At 37.7% G+C, this 21358-nt stretch overlaps 1 protein-coding gene across 1 annotated transcript in view; it reads left to right on the forward strand.

The window, feature by feature from the left end:
- The window catches only part of SEC24D (SEC24 homolog D, COPII coat complex component), an 866900-nt gene that overhangs the window by 641483 nt on the left and 204059 nt on the right, over positions 1–21358 (forward strand). Inside the window, exon 14 of the mRNA XM_044061657.1 lies at positions 15010–15126. Within this exon, the coding sequence (XP_043917592.1) occupies positions 15010–15126 (117 nt within the window). The remainder of the gene's footprint in view (positions 1–15009; positions 15127–21358) is intronic.

Below are 21358 nucleotides of genomic sequence, written 5' to 3' on the forward strand. Positions count from 1 at the left end.
GCGGGTATTGCATTACATAACAAGGTCAAGGCTCATTCTACAACGGTGGGTTCTACTTCTGCAGCCTTCTTGACCAGGTTACTTATAGATTCTGTTTGTGCAGCTGCCACCTGGTCAAATCCACATACCTTTATATCTCATTACAAAGTAGACAAGGCCTCTAGGGACAGAGCTTCATTTGGATCTGCTGTCCTGAAACAGGTATTCCTGTGACCCACCCAAGATTGTGGTGCTGGGACACTACCCATCAGTAAGAATGAAGGCGAGATTGAACAACTTCACATTAAGAAGTTATGTACTTACCATAACGTTCCATGTGAGTTGTTCTTCTCGGATTCGTTATTATGACTCTCCCTCCTACCCCTTTCCTGTGTCTGGAAGCACGAGAGGTACCACTCTGGTTTTGGTTTTCCTGAAGAGTTTCCTTTCACCCTGGATTTTATGATTTCCTTGAAATCTGGGATAGGTTTCTACACTAGTTACCAGAAAACAAGATCTGGGGAATGTAGTGGTGCATTGTGGGATAGGGCTTTGGCTTCTAGCTGTTTGAGACCTCGAGCTTTGCTATTTAGCCGAATCCGAGCCGATGGTTGGCTTCAAACCCATGAGTAAGAATGAAGGCGAGAATAACAACTCACATGGAACGTTATGGTAAGTACATAACTTGTTATTTTTTTCTGTAAAGAATCTGTTGTTATTTTACTTTTTGGGACTGGATAAAGTATTTGAAGTGCTTTATATTGTGTTTTTTTTTTCTCTGAGAAGTTTTTTTTTTTTTTTTTGCTGCTTTCCAGTTTTACCAACTATTGCTGCTATGCTCCTGGGAATCGAGCATCATTTTTGGTATGACCATGGAACAATATACTGGTTCCTCAGTGGACTTTCTTTCAGCCACAAAAAGCAAACGATTGTTAAGCAGCCTTTGCCACCACAGCAGGCTGGCAGTTTGCCTCAGCTGCAGGTGGGTGACTCTGCTGTGGCCAAAGCTGGTTCCACAGACCACTCATCTTTTTCTAAAGATTTCTTTCCTGTAATTCCTACAACACTATGGACCAGGGGTTAAACATGTCCTCTGTAGTTGTTGGGCTCCCCTTATCAGGCAGAATGTTGTGCCCATCCCTGGAGAATTTGTTACTGGCAATATTGGGTGTGTGTCTTCAGAAATTCATATCAAAAAGAGACGGAAAACTAAACGTTTGTCTTCTCCTGGATCAGTTACTCTAGACAGGAGTAATGTATGAGGTTTGGCTCAGGGTTTTGTGCAGGCTCTTAACCCCTCTTATAAAGTTGTTTCTGTGAAAAGAAAAAATTGATTCCTCTGTCCGTGAAGAGGTTCACGAGATTAAACCTATAGAGAAACAAGAAGTGACCGATGCAGTTTTTCTCCTCAGGATTCTGATTCAGATTCTGAGGAGAGCATGGCATTACATTCTCTCTGTGAGGGATTCTGTTTCTCTGAGTCTGTATCCAGGATGAATTAATGTTTTCAGTGAGAAGTAGTGAGGTTTTTCAGTCTCTTAGAAAATATGGAATTGCCGGAATTGCCACAACCTACACCTATCCTTTCAGTTTTGTCTGTTTTGGAGGATGTTTTTTCATAGTTTGTAATCTCCCTGACAGTCAGCCTGCTGCCCAGAAAAAAAAAAAAAACAGATGCATTATATAACGTTCTTCATTCTTTCAGGTATTTATACACCATTCCCAGACCTGACCTAGTAGTTATTGCTTTACTGAATCCAGATGCTGCTCATAAACACTTGTCCATTTCCTTCTGAAAAGAATGGAAAAGCTTTTGACAAGTTTGGGAGAAAGTGTATGCTTCTGCAGCTTTAGTTTTTCAGAATTCTAAGCTGTCAGGCTGAGATGTTGAAGTTTATCCTGGTTAATTGTGAAAATGTGAAGAATGTTTTGGCATCCACTTTCTCTTTTTATAAATCACCTTTATTAAATTATCACTTAGAGATAGGCAAATGTACATTAATAGAAAAGAAAACAAACCATATTGTATTTTTATTTACATGCATTATGCATTTCACATATCTTTTCTGTCTTTCTTTAAAATATCTGTTATTCAGTTAAACTTTACTTAACTCCCACCTCCCTTAAGCATTGCTCCTAAGCATTATTCTGCATGTATTGTTCCCACAAATTCCAACTTTCAGTTGTTTTATCTCTTTTATGATATTCAATACTTGAAATACAGTTGGTTTAGATATTGATTTCAGTTTTCTAGTAATTACTTTTTTGGCAACCAATAGAAGTAAACTTAATAAGGCCTTACAATGTCTAGACAATTTAGACCATGTGTTCCAACCCCAAAGAATAATTTCCTTAGTTACAGCAATTTGTCCCCCCCACCCCAATATTTCTGACAGTGTTATTGTGTAAGGAATTTTTAAAATCTGCCACCGTAGTATAGTCCCAAGCAAATGTTGCCAGTTATTTATTTGTTCTCCATCAGACGTACACTATTTGCTATCTACCTGAGGAACAATCTTTGAAGTATGCTTGGAGTATAAAAATAACCTTTGCGAACACTGCCAAGTAAAAATCCTAAACCTTCTGTACTTTCTTGCATACTTAGGAGCCATATATTTGTCCTTTGTTGTTCCCTTGTAAATGTCCTTTCCAGTCTTTCTTTCCATTCTTTTCTAATATTCTATGATTGATTCTTATAGTTATCATGCAATATTTTATGTGCCCCACTAATAATTCCCCTTTTAGCAGCTTATGTTTTAAATTCAGCTAAAAAAATCTACCAGAGCAGGTCTTTCACTTAGGACTCCCTCATCCCTTTCTCTTTACCTGTACTCTGATATCAGTCCTTGATAGGGAGAGCAGTCTCTAACCTGCAGTCCAGACTTCTTCTTGGTCTCATCCCCCTCCATTGCCTTACCCTCCCTAATTATTTGCTCCCAGTAGCCTAGTTCATTTGCCAACTGTCTACAGTAAATTCTAGCCCCTTCTTGCCTATTTGTTTACCCTACTTGCAGTCATCCCAATTGGCAAAATATATTTTCTCCATTCCTGTGTTGGCCTACTTCTTAGAATACTTTATGCAGCTTTATTCATATAATATTAATATAATATGCTGTATGGTTGTTGTTGTGCTTCTTAAGGATCTGCATCCAAAATCCTAGTCTCTCCTTATTTCTTGAACCCCCCCCCGATTCACCATCATTCTTTTCCACTTTGAATTATAAACTTCTGCTTGTGTTGTGTTGTGTTGTGTGTATTAAGACATAATTGCATAGCTCTAAAATATTCATACAAAGCAGATAATCCTAAAACATCTTGTTGTATAGGGAGGGTCAACATATTTTTTTATTTATTTATTTATCATTTGTTGACCGGGAAAGTCCGGGAAAGTCCGACTAGGTTCCACAGAGCCTGTTTTCAGCGGAGGCCCGGGGAGAAATGCTCCGTATTCCACTTAACTCATGCCCTCTTCCCATCCCAAATAAATTCCTTTAAATCTTTGTTAATTGTTGTCCTCAACTTCTACACTGTATGATAAAAATATGCCAAACCTGTATATAAAAGCTAGAGTCTGATGTTTGAGCTGTGGAGGAGGGTCCCACTATTAGATATAATAGATCTGTTCTTACCAAATCAGTTGATCTATAAGCCAGTGCTCCTTTGTGAGTCCTAAATACCATGCCTTTATCCCTATGCGCATGGACACCTCCTCCTTCCATCAATGACTGATGTAATTTATGTAAGTATGGGAATTGCATTGTTGTATTGTATTTGTAAGCAGTGTAAGTGTCATATTTCATTGTTTTTAGGACATGTGATTGGGCAGTAGTTGGATATGAATTGATGGACTCAGCAGCTGTGTGCTCCTACAAATGCAGCTTCAGATATTATGTTATTTATAAGCATAGGATGTATGTGACCTGAATGTGGGAGGTTTTGAGAAAAAAAATGAGCAGTCACACTTGCTGACACACCAAGGAGGATCTCCTGACAAATCAACTGATATATTCAGAAAGTATCTGTTATATTCTTAGCCAGAAAGGTATTTCAGATCATCATTTTGGTTATAGTGTGAGTGGTTACAGGATACAAAACAGAGTTTTGAATAAAACGAACAGTTCAGCTCATTCTGTGGATATCCAAGTCTGTTTTGTCCAGAACAAGGCATGTTTTGAAGAAAAATATTAAGTAGAAAAGTAGTAAAATGCTTTTGCTCCTGTACATAACAAATAGAATATTACTCCTGGGTCTTCCTCGTTTTCAGTGAGGATTGTTAGAGGAAACCAGTCTTGAATCTCTGCAAGCTCAACAAACATGCAAGGGTAAAACAAAATTGGAATGTTGACTTGAGACTGTGTTGCACCTGCTTATGAACAGGGCCTGTTTCATCACGTTTAACTTAGATGAGATATGTATTTTCATGTTCCAGTATTTAAGCTCCACGAATGGTTTCTTATATTTCATCAGGCTTTAGCATTTTGAACTTCACTATGGGGTGATGTCGCACACAATGATGTTTTTAATGTGTCTTTCATCAGCAATTGCAGCTTGTCAAGCTGAAAGCCATTTCTGTGCAATCAAAGATTTTGTCAGACCATTTGATATTAGATCCACTTCTAGATTTCCTGAGATTTGCCCTGAACAAAAAGTCAGATCAGTTGTGCTCTCAAAAAATGTCTCTAGAGACTTTATTAAATACTTTGCAAGAGAAGCTCATTTCACTCAAGGTAAGTTGCAGTGGATGCCGTTGTTTTTTTAAACACCTTTATTGAATTATCACTTATGACATAGGCAAATTTACATTTATATAAAAGTAATCCAACTGTGTTAAGTTCATGTTTAGAAGCATTATACTTCACATATATTGCAATATATGTCATATAACCTAAGCAACATTACGTAAGTTATTCAAGTCCTGCTTTTTTTTAAACAATAAAAATTTTTATTAAACCATTCCATATGACATAGGCAATCATACATTTATATAAATGAAAACAAACCACACAGACACAATCCTAGTTGCTAGCATTTTACATCATAAACTATACTGACACACTCTCAGTTGCAAACATTATACATCACTTATAATCTAATTTCAGTCAAACATTACATAGCTCATTTAAGCCCTGCCTTCTTTTAAACATCATTCTTCCCCTGTATGTATTGTTCCCACAGTACTATATTCACTACTTCTAGTATATTTGGTTTAGATTTTGATTTCTATTTTCTAGTAATTGCTTTTTTGGCAGCTACCATAATTAGACACAGCGATGCCTTACCAAGTCTAGGCAATTCCGATTTTGTATCATAGATCAGGAAAATCATCTCCCTCATCACAACGGTCTGCCCACCCAGCATCTCTGACAGTGCATATCGCAGGGAATCCTTAAAGTCCGCCAACTCACCACACTCCCAGAAAATGTGTTCCCAGTTACCTCTTTCTTCTCTGTCACACCTGCAACATTTGCTGTCTACCTCAGGAAAAATTCTCTAGAGTCTGCTTGGCTTATAAAAATATATATGTGAACATTTCCAAACAAAAATCCTAAATCTTCTAGATTTTGTTGAATATTTGGGAGACATACATATATCCTACCATTGTTTGTAAACTGGTACCAGTGGTTCCCAAACTTTTTCGATTCTTGGCTCCCTTGCTGAATCCAGGTTTTCCCAAGGTGCCCCCTCCTCCCCCCCCCCCCCCCCACACACACACACACAGCACTCATAAAGTGCATATTTGGAAAGGAACACTAAAATGGTTGATTTGTGGTCTAGTTTTCCCTTTTGTTCCAGAAATTTTAGTGGTAAATGAAAGTATTGTCCAGAGACTTCAAGAACATAAGTTTTCACCATAGATGTAGAACCAAGTTCTGACCTATTCATATTTTTATATAACCAGAGATGGCAACTCAAAATCAAGCATTTATCATTGGAAGTTACTAGGGGGCTAATGGCCTGAGGGCCCTTACAAGCCTAGCCAAATTTACCCTTGTTACCACTATTGGCACCTATTGCCCCTTGCCAAGAGGGACGCAGGTAGAGCTCCCAGGTTGAATTTATGGTTACCCATCCAGTTGTCCAGATCACATTTGTAGAGGGCCAATGAGGTGCTCTGTTTGATGTGAAGTGGGAGTCTATTCCCAAGGTGTGGTAACTTCTGGGAGGCAAACCTGTCCCTCCAGCAGGTTCTATTTTTGTCAAACACCAGGTTTAGGTCATTAGAGCAAGTAACCCATGTGCCATTTGACATGTGGATATGCAGTACTTATAAAACAGGGTCAGAGATCACCTTATATGCAAGACAGAGATCGCCTCTCAGTCTGTATGAAACATTTAGTGCATCTTAACATTTTGTGTGAAATCTCACATCAGTTGGCATATATTGATGTAGACTTGCTTGTCCAAGACTCATCTAAAATTTCTCTGAGATCAATAATTTGCTTGGCATTTTCTAGTAAGTAATGGCCCTTATACCCAAATGGTTCACAATGTAAATATTTTTCTAAATAGTGGACGAGAAATGTTAATGTCTGAGCGGATGGCCAGCCCTTTGTTTTACTGGGTCAGCCATCAGATCGCTACAGAAAAAGCAAAGATTCTCCACGACCCTGTGAAATGTTTTATGTGGGGGGGGGGGGGTAGACGAAGTAGCACAGTGTCAGGTTCTAGAATGTCTATACTTAGGATAGTTGCACTGTTGTGTCATGTCTGCTGTTGCCATTCAGGAGGTAACTTGTACTGTTGCTGTTCAGTCCTAGAACCCAAACTACCCATATAATCCATATGTCTACATCTGTCTACGTATATCTATAGGTGTGTATAAACAAATATGGATAGCTGAGATGGGTGTGTAAAATGTTAAATCCGTTGCTTAAAATAAGTCCTCACAAAGTCTGCATAACAAAAACAAAAAAAAAATCCATTTCCTAAGTGCACTAACACATATGTTCAGCTGTGCTGTGAACTGAAACTACATACAGGCTTGTAAAATGTGAGCCCTGTGGGTTCCAGTATTGCATTTGCACACCCTGGACCTGCAGTTGAAACATGCATATGCATGTACGTATAAGCACATGTTATTGTATGCAGTGGCACTGTACATCTCAGGTGAGCCATTCTCCTTGAGTTAGAAGTGTCTTCGCTTTACATATGATTAGTATATAGATATTATTCTGTGTGTGTGTGTGTGTGTGTGTGTGTGTGTGTGTGTATATATATATATATATATATATATATATATATATATATATATATATAAAATTCTGTGATTATTAACAGACGTCCTAATTTTAACTTTATTTGTAAATATACTAAATTAAATTAAATTCTGTAAATGTGCCCGAAAGTTAGTTATGAGAATGCCCGTCAATCAACAAGTGGGCATGCCGTCACTGTGAGCCCGCCCAGATTTATCTGGGTTTGCTTGGGTGGCAGTGCAGATCTTGAATACAACATCATATTTGCCGCAGTTGTCAGCTTTGAGCACGGAGGAACACACTGGCAGGCTCTGCATACTTTTAACTTGTGGGGAAAAATATCACATTTGATTTTTTTTTTATCAGATAGCTGGTATGTTTCTCAGTTTCACACTTCTGCCAAATGCTGAAAAATAATACAGCATCAATAGAGGCAACAACTTACTGTGTATATGGAAAGAAGCAAGATGTAGGCCTACTCAAGGCAAGTCGAACAGGGCAATAACCCCACCTCCCTATCACTATGACAACAAGAGGGCACCTGTACCATGCCTGAGTTGAGCTTTGCAGGAATTAAGTCTTGCACAGAAAATTTGTGCACCCAAACCTCCACCTTACATGTTTTTCTGCTGCACAGTAGAAGTATGGCTATTGAGGAATAAGGGAGAATATTAGAAAGATTAACTTGAGATATTTATAGAATAAAAATTATTGCTTTCTTCACAAATCAGGGATGCTGGAAATGCGTGAGCTCTTTGCTCAATTCCGACAGGCTGGTAGCCCTGACGAAGCTGACGTCATCACGCACGTGATGACGTCAGCTCAAACAGGGAGAAAATTAAAAAACAAAAGAAAAAAATTGTACATGAAGGGTTTTCATTCACAACGCCCCTGTTTGGAAGCTGTGGCTCCCCAGGGCATTGTGACACACAGTTTGGGAATCCCTGGGTTATACAATATCTCTTCCCAATCCTTCCTAAATGCTTCTGATTGATTCTTATAGTTCTCATGCACTATTGTATATGCTCTACAAATTATTCCTTTTTTAATGGGAATGTCTGTTCTAGATTCTTCTAAAAACTCTACCAGTGCTGGTCTTTTGTTTAGGACTCCTCTGTTTCTTTCTCTTTGCCTATGCTCTGATATAAATCCTTGATAGGGAAGGTAATCTCTAACCTGCAGTCCAAATAAATTTTTGGCTTCTTCCTATTCTATCATCTTTCTCTCTCTAGTTACCTGCTCCCGATACCTTGGTTCTCATGCCAGTTTTCTCCAATAGATTCCAGCTAACTCTTGCCTTTGTCTGTATTCCTAATTGCAGTCATCCCTATTGACAGAATCTCCTTTCTCCACTCCAGTGTTCTTAGTATACTTTCTGCTACTTTATAGATATAATATTCTATATGATTATTGTTATTCTCCTTAAAGGCCTGCATCCAAAATCCCAGTCTCTCCTTGTTTCCTCCCCATTTCATCATCATCCCTTTCCACTTTGAACTATAGTTTTCTGCTTGTGCTATGTATAGGAGCCCTAACTGTGTAGCTCTGAATTACCCCTTCAAATCCGGTAATCCCAATCCACCCTGTTCTACTGGAAGAACCAACCTATCCCATTTGACTCTTGCTATCTTCCCCTCCCAGATAAAGTCCTTAAGCTCTTTATTAATTGCTATCCACAACTTCTCCTCAAGTTGATAAATATATGCCTGACCTGCGTATAAATCTAATGGGACTATGGGGTGGCACAGTGGTGTAGCAGTTAACTTTGTTGCTTCACAGCAAGAGGTACTTTGGTTCAATTTTCAGCAGTGGTGCCTTCTGTGCGGAGTCTGCATGTCCTTCCTGCATTCACATGGGTTTCCTCTGATATTCCAGTTTCCTCCCACATTCCAAAGACGTATCTGGAGCATTTCTCCCCAGGCCGCTGCTGAAAATAAATAGGCTCTGTCCTAGTCAGACTTTCCTGGCAAACGGATGTTAAATAAATAAGACTAAAAACATTTTAACTACTTCTATCTTACTATCCATATCCATGTAACAAAGCTTCCATTTTCTCAGTTTTTGTATTATTTTTTGTGTAGTCTCTTCCCACATATCCTTAGCTGCCATGCCAGAATAATTTTTAATTCATACTCCTAAATACTTAATTTTATCATGTCCCCATAAATATGGATATTGCTGAACCAATTCATATGTGGGTGCATAATTTACCGCTATTGCCTTTGTTTTAACTTCATTAATTTTGTATCCCAAAAGATTTAAAACTGTTTCAAAATGTTCCACAACACTGTAATGTCTCTTTCTGGTTTTGTCAGGTGTAAACAGTAGATGGTATTTTTGTTAAAGTAGGCTGCGTGCCAGCCAAAGCTGTCAGCCAGCTTCTCAGCATTTTGGGTCATGTGTTACCGAGCATCATGATGTTACAGAATGCCAGGTGTCACATGAGAAAATTTTGACGGTGTCTGAGAAACCCATAGGATCATTCATTTGGATGACTTGGATATAGAGTTCCCAGTGAGCCCAGCCTTAGTTATGGAAACAAACTGTTGGATTATAACAACTAAGGTATGTTTTAGAAAGAGTTTTGTTCTTATCTTTCTCTCTCTGGTTCTAAGTAAGAGCTGTGTCAGTCTGTGATTGGATGATTGGTTCTAGAAATCTAGGCTTTGTCTTGGGTAAAAGTATACTTGTATCTGAAGGAGATGCTCTCTATGACCCTAGCTATCAAAGTTGTCAAAAACTGTATAACACCAGGGATTCTCTGATTGGTATGGATAACTACAGTCATGTAGTACATACTGACAGAATAGAACAAGGATGTACTAGTTGTGCAGGGTGTCCATACTGCTGTTAAGTTAGCCTTATTTCCTTAATTTATATCTGACAGCTATTCATTTGCAAAAAAAAAAATAAAAGTCGTGACACGGTTAATTATGTTCAGCTGTGCATATGGAGCATGAATGCCAGCTCAGCAGAGAAGTTTTGTGCTCTTTTCTTTATCGAGAATGTCACAGATGGACCTGATTTCTTCACAATGTTGTGAACAGCTTTTCACACACATTTCGTATATCGGTTTAATTGTTTCTTGAGTGATGCTTAAATACTCAGTGAAATTCTGGGCGTCTGTCTTTTTCTGAAAAGATTTGAAGACTGCATAAACTAAAGCACTGCTGGTGATTCCCTGCAGGATGACAAAACCTGTATTTTTTGTCTGTGACATTTTAGAGCTGCTACCTGCTCATTTTTGTTTTCTGTTTTAAGAAATCTATTTGGCCTGGTGTTTTTGTTCTATGTGAGAGTTGGGCACAAATTATCTAGGGTGCACATTTCACACTTTTTTTTTTTCCATTGGTTAAATTGTTTCTTGAGTGATACTTAAATATTCAGTGAAATTCTGGGCCTCTGTCTTTGTCTGAAAAGATTTGAAGCCTGCATAAAGTAAAGCACTCCTGGTGATTCCCTGGTGGGTGAGAACTTGGTGGTGGCACTCATGCCCCTCATGGACAGGGGTAGTTAATGTCTATCATAGACTCGCCCTGCGAATTATGTCCATCTAACCAAGGACAATTGCAGCAACTCAGGATTAACATGGCTAGGCTTATAAGGTCTTTAGGGCCACTAGCTTAGTAACCTGCTATGAACCTATGGCTCTAGTCAAGTATGTAAAATGCCACTAAGATAGTAGCAGGAAAATCTGCTGTTCATGGTTCACCCACTGAATCTGACTTGAGCAGTTGTAAAAGTACAAGAGGAAAAGAATTGCGTAGTCCTAGTAGTAGTATTGTACTGACCAAGACAGCAATTATTTACGCTGCTTCAAGAGACCACAGTCAAATTCCTGTAATATCTTCTAAGGGAGTGCTTTTTGAATAGTAAGAGGAAATGTATTACTTCTGTTCTTGAATGCTTTTTTATCTCATGGTATGGAGGTTGAGGATTTTGATCCCAAGTGGAACCTTATTTTACTTTTTGGTCTTATTCCCATTCATCAGTCATCCTAAATTGTTTGAGCATTGGTCCCATTTTCTTACGTTGGAGGGGGCTATACTGCCATTCAGTTAAAGTGCATTGCTCACCCTCTTGTCTAATTGCATTCATTGAAAACTGGGGGCTGTCATCTTGCCTTCTAAGGGAGTTCTGAGCCTGAACTCTGGCCCCCAAAGAAGGTTCTTCCTCCTTGGAATTTTGATACTCTAAATTGGCCCTAGGCTTGAATGCGTGTGTGTGTGCCTTCTGTGGAAGGTTGGGTGCTGGGCTGGCAACTCAACACCGTAAAACTCCACTACCAATCATGAGCAGACAGGTGATCCACTGTGACGACCCCTAACCAGGAAAAGCCGAAAGAAGAAAACTAGATAGTTTGATCAAGACACCTTTTGAATTAGTGTTCTCTGTTCTTTTGAAAGTATCTTTCTAGAAAGAGTCTTCTGGTAATCATGTATTTCTCAGAAAGTATCAGCAATACAAGCATTGATACATTTTTCTTCATTGTATACTTTTTTTCATGAAAATAGAGTAGCTTTGGCTACTAAGCATTCCATTGCAGTTAAGGTGGTAGCAGACATTGTTCTCAAAAAAAAGATTCTGGTTCCATTATGCTATTTTCTTCCTTAGAATCCAAGCAGCTTTTATATATAGGTTCATAGGTTAGTACTAGACTAACTGCCCCTGTGGACCATTTTAAGCCTAGCCACATATGCATTCTGAACTTACATTTCCAGGGTAAAGAATGCCAGTAGGTCAGATCAGCTTTCTTTTCTTAGCTGCATATAGATTAAGTGCTGCTGTCAGTAAATATTTTCCATCTTGATTCTTTTTTATGGTGGATTTTGTTTTATCTCTGTTAAATCTTTTAACAGATCAGCACTGCTCACTCTTCTAAGATGGTGTCTTGGCAGCCATTTCAGGATATGTGGCAGTGAATATTTATGAATCAATTACCCCATCCTTTGTATACACATTGACAAACTTGTTTTTCCAAGGCTAGTAGAGGTTGTTTAGGTTCATAGATTCATACTAGGCTAGTTGCTCTTGTTGGCCATTTTAAGCCTAGTCAGTGCCCTCAAAGGTGATAAGCTAACCCTGTATCTTGTGTCTGTGAGGTTAATATCTTAACAATTATGTCAACCTGCAACTGCTGTCTTACTGCAACAGGCATGCAGGGAAAGCTGGCTTGCACTACCATTCACTTTCTGATTGTGTATATTCCTATGCTGGTGCCAGTGGCAAAACGTGACCTATTAAGCATGCTGTTATTACAGACTGTTGTGGAGGCTTTGTGGCTTTGATGGCAAGCACGGGCTGCCACTGATTCATTTTGGGGCTGCTGCTCTTCAAACTGATTAAGTTCTCCCAGATGCTGAGTTTTAGCTCACACCACAGATGGTGTATGGCAACTCAGTCATATTCCTAAGAGGAAATTCATGGATTTATAGATTTCCAGGTCTGATGAATTTTATTATTTATGCCTTGCCAGTACCTTTCCTTGGGCCCACATCCTTTCTCCAGGAGGGCCATACCAGTCAGTCCCAAAGTTAATTTGTGGATATCAGTCCAGTCATCCAGGTTATGTTTAAGGATAATAGTAAGTCATACTGCTTAACATTAACATGCAGGGGAAGTTTATTAGAGAGGTGTGGGATACAAGGGTTATAAGCCTGTCCCTACTAGTGGAGCCACTGGACTTTTGAGATACAAGAGGTCCAGGACAACTGTCTGTATAATTACATTGTATGTGAGCCAGACCTTTCCTCAAATGTGTGAAAGACACTGAATAAAGGGATAAGTTCCCACTCTGACTTGAAAGTTCGAGGACTTTTAAGCATGTGATCTTTTTGGTTAAAAATATTTGGGGTCTTTCTGATTGACACGCTTAGTGAAATATATCCGGAAGGTGGGCTTTGCTTTGGTTAATTGGTCTCATCCATGACAAGTATCCTCTTTAGCCCTTGATGATAGTCTTTTGGCAATTAGTTGTGGTAAATAAAATGATTTCCAGACAACTGTTACCACAAGACTGTCAAAAAAGAGGGAATCATCAACCTAATGTCAAAGTCTGTGACTACATTTTCATTTCATATTGGTGCGTTTTTTATAATGTATGTTGAGATGACGGGTTGTCTTATCAATACTGACAGTACTACACTTTTTAACATTTAGTTTGAACCCAGTTTGTAGAAGACTAAAAGTTTATTAGGGAGAGTTTATTCTGGAGGGTTTGTGACTCAGAGGGTGACCTAACAACCACCTACAATTTGTAGTTGTCTGCAAATTTTTATTAGCCCAATAGCCAGTGGTCTGGGAAGTATACTTGGAGATCTGAAAAGTAAATGCCAAAAAGGAGAGGTCCTACTGCCACACCTGAGAGGCACCACTGATCTCTTTCTTATTTTCTGATAAGGATCTTGCAGCTCATACATATCCTTTTTACTGCTGGTAGAATTTGGGTCTAAATGACTAATCCTGTATTCAAAAACTAAGGTCTACCAGGAAAAGATACATGAATTTAAGTCATCAACCATTAGGCTGAGTACCTCACACAACTGTACTGTAGTTTTTGGTGTGGCTGACTGGATCAGTTTGTAATGAATCATATTGTAATAGACATATGACTGATGTCTAGTCACCCAGTTATTTAGGAGTTTCTGGTTTGCCAAAAGGATCCCAAGATTATGTAAGTAGTAGCAATCAGTAGTAGGGCATCAAACAAGATGGAGTTTGGACACTATACTAAACAGCATTGTGTGATTCACAGTTTTGTGAATGTCATCTGCATTCAAAAATGGTTCTTTTGCTGAAAAAAAGAACAAAACCTTTTTTATTAAAAGTCACTACCTCACTAAAGTTCCCATTTGTACCTTCTGAAGGTACTGCCATGTATCAACCAGGTAATTAAGAGTACAAGTCTAATGTCATATTCTTTTGGCACTAGCTTTCTCCCCCTTGTGATGGTAAGGTTGACTGACAGCCACCACACCCTAAACCTCAGACTGGCCCACTGATTTGGTGGACTGTTAGTCAAAACCCAGTTGTAGGCAGCATAGTCAGGAACCCAGCCATAAACCAGTGAGTGAACTAGAACTCCATCCTTCTCTGTTTAATTGTAAAGAGGAGGAGGCTGTGAGAGATGCTTAAGTTATTAGTGTGTTTTGATTCATTATATTTACTTTTATTCTGGATATTGACATAATTTTCCTTCATTCATTTGTAAAATACTTCAATGACCACTGCCTGAGTGCTTGTTAAGCCGATTAATGTTTTAATACTTTTAGCCCTTAAATACATAACTGTTATTCGTATTTAGCAGACATCACTTTGTACATGTCAAAAATGTACAATTTAGTTTTAAGTCAAATAAAGTTAATTAGCCATAGTGCCTTGTATATTATTGCAGTAATGATTTAGTCCATCGTAAAATATACAGTAATGTGGCCCCTCATTTTGTGGTTTAGGAGTAATGCAGTGAACACATTTTTATTTACCTAACACCTAAATGTGTATTTTACTTTTACTCTTGAGAGAGAAAAAAAAGTAAGTTTTGTCAGTATTATCTTAAGATCAAAACATGTAAAAGTTGTGTGGCATTTTAACTGGCCTTACTTAACGCTTCCTAACCATGTGTTTACACAGCACATCTGAACAATATACTGTGTGTGGTTTATATTTTTTCATTGCCAGGACTGCTGTATGAACAGTTTCTAAATTAGTTAACATCATTTAGTATCACCTTTTAAAGATGTATACTAACTGTTATCTTTAAATAGCTATAATCTTTAAGAAGTACTAATAGTTCCATTCTGATGCTGTCATATTTCAATGTTTTGTTGGCAAATAGGCAGCAGAATGTGCAGGGAAGCTATTCATCTTTCATTCATCCTTTCCTACTGCTGAAGCACCTGGCAAACTGAAGAACAGAGATGACCGAAAACTAGTGAATACAGACAAAGAGAAGGTATGTACCATATATTTTTAACTAATCATTTAAAGACAGATCACATTACTTGTGGGGATCCAAGGATGCCCTCATTTTTGTGTACTATTAGTACTGGTATGCTAAGGTATCAGAAGCAGAATCATGTGGTCTGTCAAGATGTTATTGCTCAGTGTGCCATGCAGTGACATGAATAGCACAGGGATTAGGAGCTCAATACAATGTTCATGTCAAAGATACACAAAGTAGCAAATATAGAGCACAAAAGCATAAAGGGATGGGTTGTGTAATGTCAGATGCACAGCAAGGAAACCTTGTGTATCCTACAGAGGCACTCACTGAGGGAGGGCTGTTGCATTTCATGGAGCACAGCATGCATGTGCACCTCTTTTCTAAATAGCGCAGGTACTGAGAGAAAGGCCATTGAAGAGTACAGGTAACCCCTGCTGTAGTGTAACATTGATGTTCTATGTGGATCATCTGAAACCACTGTCACTTTATTCTCTTTCATACATACTACTCAGAGGCGAGCAATGCCTTGCATATAAGGGAATCTCTGACCCTGCTTTATTGGAAATGCTGCATATCCACAAGTCAAGTGGTACATGGGTTAACCTGGTACGTGACATTAATACAACATGCTGGGGGGACAGATTTGTCTCCCAGAAGTTACCACATCTTTGGAACAGACTCCCAATTCTTGTCAAACAGAGCACCTCTTTGGCCCTCTTCAAACGCAGACTTGATGATTGGATGGGTAACTATAAATGCACCCTGGGAGTTCCACCTGTGTCCCTCTTGGACACAGGCAGTAGGTGCTGATCGTGGAAATAAGGGTAGAACTTGGCTAGGCTTACAAGGGCCCTAGGGCCAGTAGCCTTGTAACTTCCTATGATCCTAAATTGTAAATAATAAGGCTTGGATGTTAATAAGCAGTTATTTTCAATATGAAATAGTCCTTCCAATATTAAATATACAAATAATATTCTTGAAAGATTTATGGGTATATACCATAAGTATTCCATAATAAAGAACTGATTTTTATGATTCATCGGTTTTGTTTTTCTATTGAACTAGTTAGAAGTATTGATTATAATAAAATTTTAAGATGGGGACATAATAAAATCCTAGGTTTATATCATTGTTTTTCAGGACTAAATTTGAAATCGATTCATAACTTAATAAATGAATTTCAACTTAGTTTCACTGAAGACTATTCAGAAATATTGAAAAATTAATGTGTTTATATCTGAGAAAATTATCTCATTAAAGTCTTCTGATCAACTAGAAATTCCTCTTTTTATTAATTATTTATGTAAAGTAGTGTGTAATCCTAATGATATGAAAGAAATCTTATCAGTGTTATATTCAATATTAATAGACATCAAATCTGAAATAAATTCAAGATAGTAGAATTTTGTATTTGAGAAAATAACTTTTCAGATTCAGACAAAAAATAATGGTGCTAGCTGTTACTAAAACCACATATTATCTTCTCCATTTTTGGAAAATTTATTGTTGCAAAACACCACACATAACTTTTTTTTGCAACTTGCAGATTAGCAAATATAGATAAATCTACAAATAGATTGTTAAGCTTATTGGTCTCGTTATATTTGATTGCTTCTCTTTACAAGATTATTGGAAACATACAAATGTTTAGTAAAGCTTTATAGTCTGATAACTTTTCTATTACTAAGGATTTGATTTTGTATAACATTCCTATTCTTCTGAATGTTGATAAAGCTAACATTCTCTTTTGTGGTGTTATTTAACAATTGCTAGGAAAATTATAACAAGAAGATGGTTACAATTGGCCACACCTACCTTTTTCGATTTTATTATTCTGCTGGAAGAAACATGTAAGAATAAAATAGAGTTGATAAAATTGAATTCACAATCAAAAAGTTTAAGTCTTAGGTTTTGACCTTCTGTTTTGTATTTTATTCAGAAATATGAAGAAGGTGTTATTAACTTTGCCTCATAATCTTTTATAACTTAAAGAAACATGAATCGAAATGTCACAGTAATAAGAATTGTTGGGCACAAATGTATATATTTATATAGTTTTTTTTATTAATTTCTTGTTTTTCTTTCTTTAAATATTTGTTATATTCAATTTTTATCTTTTATATTAATTACTCCTAACATGAGTTGTAATGTGCATATTTATTGGCTGGCACAGAACATTTCTCTGCATTGTACAAACAGGAACTGAAACGGACTTTTGGCTGCAGGCTGTGTTGTTGTTCTGGTGCATACTCTGCTGTTTGTATTTGCCTTAGTTTGTTTCGTGATGGTAGTTCGTACATATACTACCACTGCTTGATATGGTAATATTGCTTGATTTTTTCTGTCATATGTATGGGAACACATTCAAGCCACTGTTGTATGAGCTGTGATGGGTATATGCATAGGCTGAAAAATATTTTTCACAGTTTGCAAGCAAGCCACAGAAGTGGACTTTTGACTACAGGCCTGTTCTTTTGATGTGCAATGTTTGTATTTGCCTTAGGTTGTCTTTTGGGGGCACTTTGTAGAGATAGTGCTGGAAATCTTGGCTGCAGGCTCTATTGTGCTACATTTATGTAGTTGCCATGGGAAGCTTGGTTCTTGATGGCAGGTTATGCATATGCTGATAATTGACTTTTACTCTGACCTGCATAGTGTGGGAACACGCAAAAGGACAGTCCTGCATGAAATATGATGGGCATATGTGTAGGCTGGCATTAGACATTTTTCTTTATTATATAAATTGACTAATGGAATGGACTTCTGTTTTGGGATGTCTGAGTGTTTACTGTATTTCACACTGGCACTTTTGTTTGCTTCTTTGGATGGGGACTTGGACATATAATAATGACAATTAAGTGTTTCTTTAGTTTCATATACACAGTATGGGAACAATTTCAGGCTGCTTCTTCATAAGTTGCACTGCGCATACTCTTAGGCTGGCACTGAACACTTTTCTACAACATGTAAACAGCCTGCTGGACTTTTTCTGTGGGTTGCTTTCTTCTGGTGCTATCTGCAGCACTTATTCTGGAATTTGTGTTTTCTTCTTAATGAGATATGTACATATGAGGGTGGTGCTTAATTGTTTGCTTAATTTCATACGAGTAGTGCTGGAACATGTTCAGGTCACTCCTACATGAATTGCTCTGAGCATTCACATAGGCTGCGGCAGATTTCTTTAAACCCTCATGCAGAAATGGACTTTCCTGTTGTAGAATGTTCAGTAACTGTGTTTAGTTCTTTTTGGGCAGGGGTTCTTGCACATATCAGTGGTGCTCAAGTATTACTAAAATGTTGTTGCCCTCATGCATGGCCTCAGTACTTTGCAAAGAACATATTGCATCTGTAGTGCAACAAGGTCTACAAGAAGCTTTTTATCTTCAAGGCAAGAGTCTCATGTTGACAACCTTCCATAGTAATGTAAAATAAATGTTTTATTTTGCAGAGCTTCTAAGAATAAATTCACCTCCATCTATGATTCATGTGCATTGAAGTTAACACATTTTCTTTTGTTAGTAACAGTCTTTAAAATTGAAACACTTTCTTTTTTTGAAGATTAGTAGAATGTCTTTATTTTCCTAAAGGAGACTACAGATTTTAGTGGACACCGTGTGATTGCCATTTTGACACAGATGCTAAAAAGAGTATCTTATCCGCTACTTTTATTTGGCATTGAATTCTGACAGACTGGTCCTTTTTTTTTTTTTTTTTTTTTGCATTTTTATAAAATGTTTAAAATGTATATAACTAAGGTGCTTGGCATTTGGTAGGGCCCATGCCATATCAAGCTATCCAGCAAACTTGTCTTTTCATGGCATGTTTCATTGTGTAATTACTTTGAAAAAATTTACATCTGTATATCAGGAATTGTGTAGCACCATGATGGTTGTATGTGGAGGTTGTTTATGTTTAATCATCTTAAAATGGGCACAGGTATTAAGATGTGCCAGAACGTATTGCAGTTCCAGCTGTATTTGTACTGTGTAGAGCCCCCAGGAACACTGCATATTTCTTTTTACATGTGGTGTTATCAACTTGTCCTCGTTACAGTTCCTGCTGTAGTTGTCAGTTCCTTAGTTCTTTTTGCATTTTGCCTTAGCAAAATAACTGTTCAGTTGGTTTTGCATTTCTTGTAAAGAAATTATCAGCTAAGCTATTTTTTTTATTTTTTACATTTAGTCATATCAAATCGACTGCTCTGTTCTTTTGTTCTTTTTACATTCAGTCTTATCATTGTATTCTCTTATTCTCTTTACAATTCCTCCTACATTTGTCTTCACCCTGTTAGGGAAGTGAAACATTTCCTTGCCATCAGCAAAACACCCATTTATTTCCCATGAGGAAGCCAAGGCTTTTCCACATTTGTTTTTCAGACTTTTCTGCTGGACTGTGAAATATATTCAAAGCACATTGTTCACTTAAACTCAAGGAAACATTTGGACTGAAAAGACACATAAAAGAACAAAAAAAAGTGTACTACTGTAATTTTAAGTGCAACTGTTCTGCACTGACTTAATGTGTGCCCTCTTAGCTGATCTTGTTCTAACATAACTTTTATCATAGTTGGTAGCAAGAGACAGCAATTACTGATAACTTTGTTTGTAAACACAACTGCTCCATCACAGGAAAGAAAGGCATCCATGTTGGATGGGCTTTGTGCGCTAACACAAGCAGACATCCCTCCAGAGAAAGCTTTATGCTTTTAAGGCCTTTCTTCTGTAAGTGCGCTAAACAGGATGGTAACTTATCTTCCTGGACCCACACAATTGAGAACTACCTACTTACAAGAAGTGCAGCCTAAACATGATGCCTTCCTAAAAGTTTAGCAAAATATCTTCATTGCCTTAAAGGAGACTACAGAGTGCAGTGGACATAGTGTGTTTGCCATTTTGACACAAATGCTAAAAAGAGTATCTGATCCCCCACTTTTAATTGGCATTGATTTCATGGAATGTGTCAGCAGCACTGCAAAGATGCAGGCCTTGCTGAAAGTGCTAACAGTTATTGTATAAATTAGAAATGTCCTAGCAGTTAATGAGTAACTGTGTGAGCTACATGCTCAAGGCATTCAACACAGTCTTGCAGTGACTGTTGCTCAACTCTGTTCATGTGACTTCTGATGTTTTACAAGAAATAGGTCAAGTTGTAGGCCTTGTGATGAAGGTATTCTGTCAGAGTTCAATGTGAAGTCATGTACTACTAGAATTTTTTCCAAAGTCAGAAAAATGTTATGCTGCAGAAATAAGTAATAAGAATTATTTAGAGGGGTGAATGAAATGATGAAAGCGTTATGCCAAAAATACCAGTTTACAGTGTAAAGCCAAATTGATGATCATGGATCAACTCTTTTGAATTTCTTGAAGAATACCTGCCAGTAATATAAGACTTTGTTGTACACGCAATGAATCTGACCCTGCAGCATTACAATGGCTAAAAGGAGTTTTCTGCAAAAACAACAAACTGAGCTGCTTTACACATGCAACATTTGTGGCAAAACTTTTCACTGAGTTTGTAAGTCTCACTGAAGAATTGCAAACAACTGTGGTGCCTAAAGTTGCCCTGTTTGGTAAACTGCTGAACATGTACATATTCAGCAATTACTGTGCTATAGCTGAGGAGTACAAGCGTAGGCCAAAGACAGTGCAATCCCATCTGCCTGCTTCGATGCTGCCACATAAATGTCTGTTGACTTCTTTCAGACAGTTATGCTACAAAGGAATGCCAAACGAGAAAACATTCTTCAAAGGCATCCTTCGCTGCCTTTTTTAGGAAAGCATCTATTTTGAACCCCTACTAACTACTACTACTTTTTTTTTTTTAGAACAAAATTTTTGAGTGGCATACTTATAAAGTCGTCACAGCCTAGGGTTAACAAGTGGACAACAGCACTGATGGGTGATGCAAAGCCCAACAAAATAGACTCCCAGGACTTGTAGCTGTCACAGAACAGTACATCTGGCTCCCTGTATTGATTGCAGATATAGAATTAATATTTTCCATGTACACTAATATTTTAAAGGGCAGTAGAAAAAGCACTGTCAAGGTCAGTGTCAGGGCACTGTTCATGCCATAATTTAAAAGAATTGCAAAAACTGGTAAGTCTAGTTAGTGTTTTGTATTTTATCTCCTCTCCAAGAAAATATTGTTAATATTTGAATTTCATTTGTTGCTATCTTCCATGAGAACTGACATTTTTATTATTTACCATGTGTTGCTTAACTTGTGTTTTTGGCAAGTA

Source organism: Protopterus annectens, chromosome 2.part0, assembly GCF_019279795.1.
Source record: "Protopterus annectens isolate FY-2018-M chromosome 2.part0, PAN1.0, whole genome shotgun sequence".
Lineage (NCBI taxonomy): Eukaryota > Metazoa > Chordata > Ceratodontiformes > Protopteridae > Protopterus > Protopterus annectens.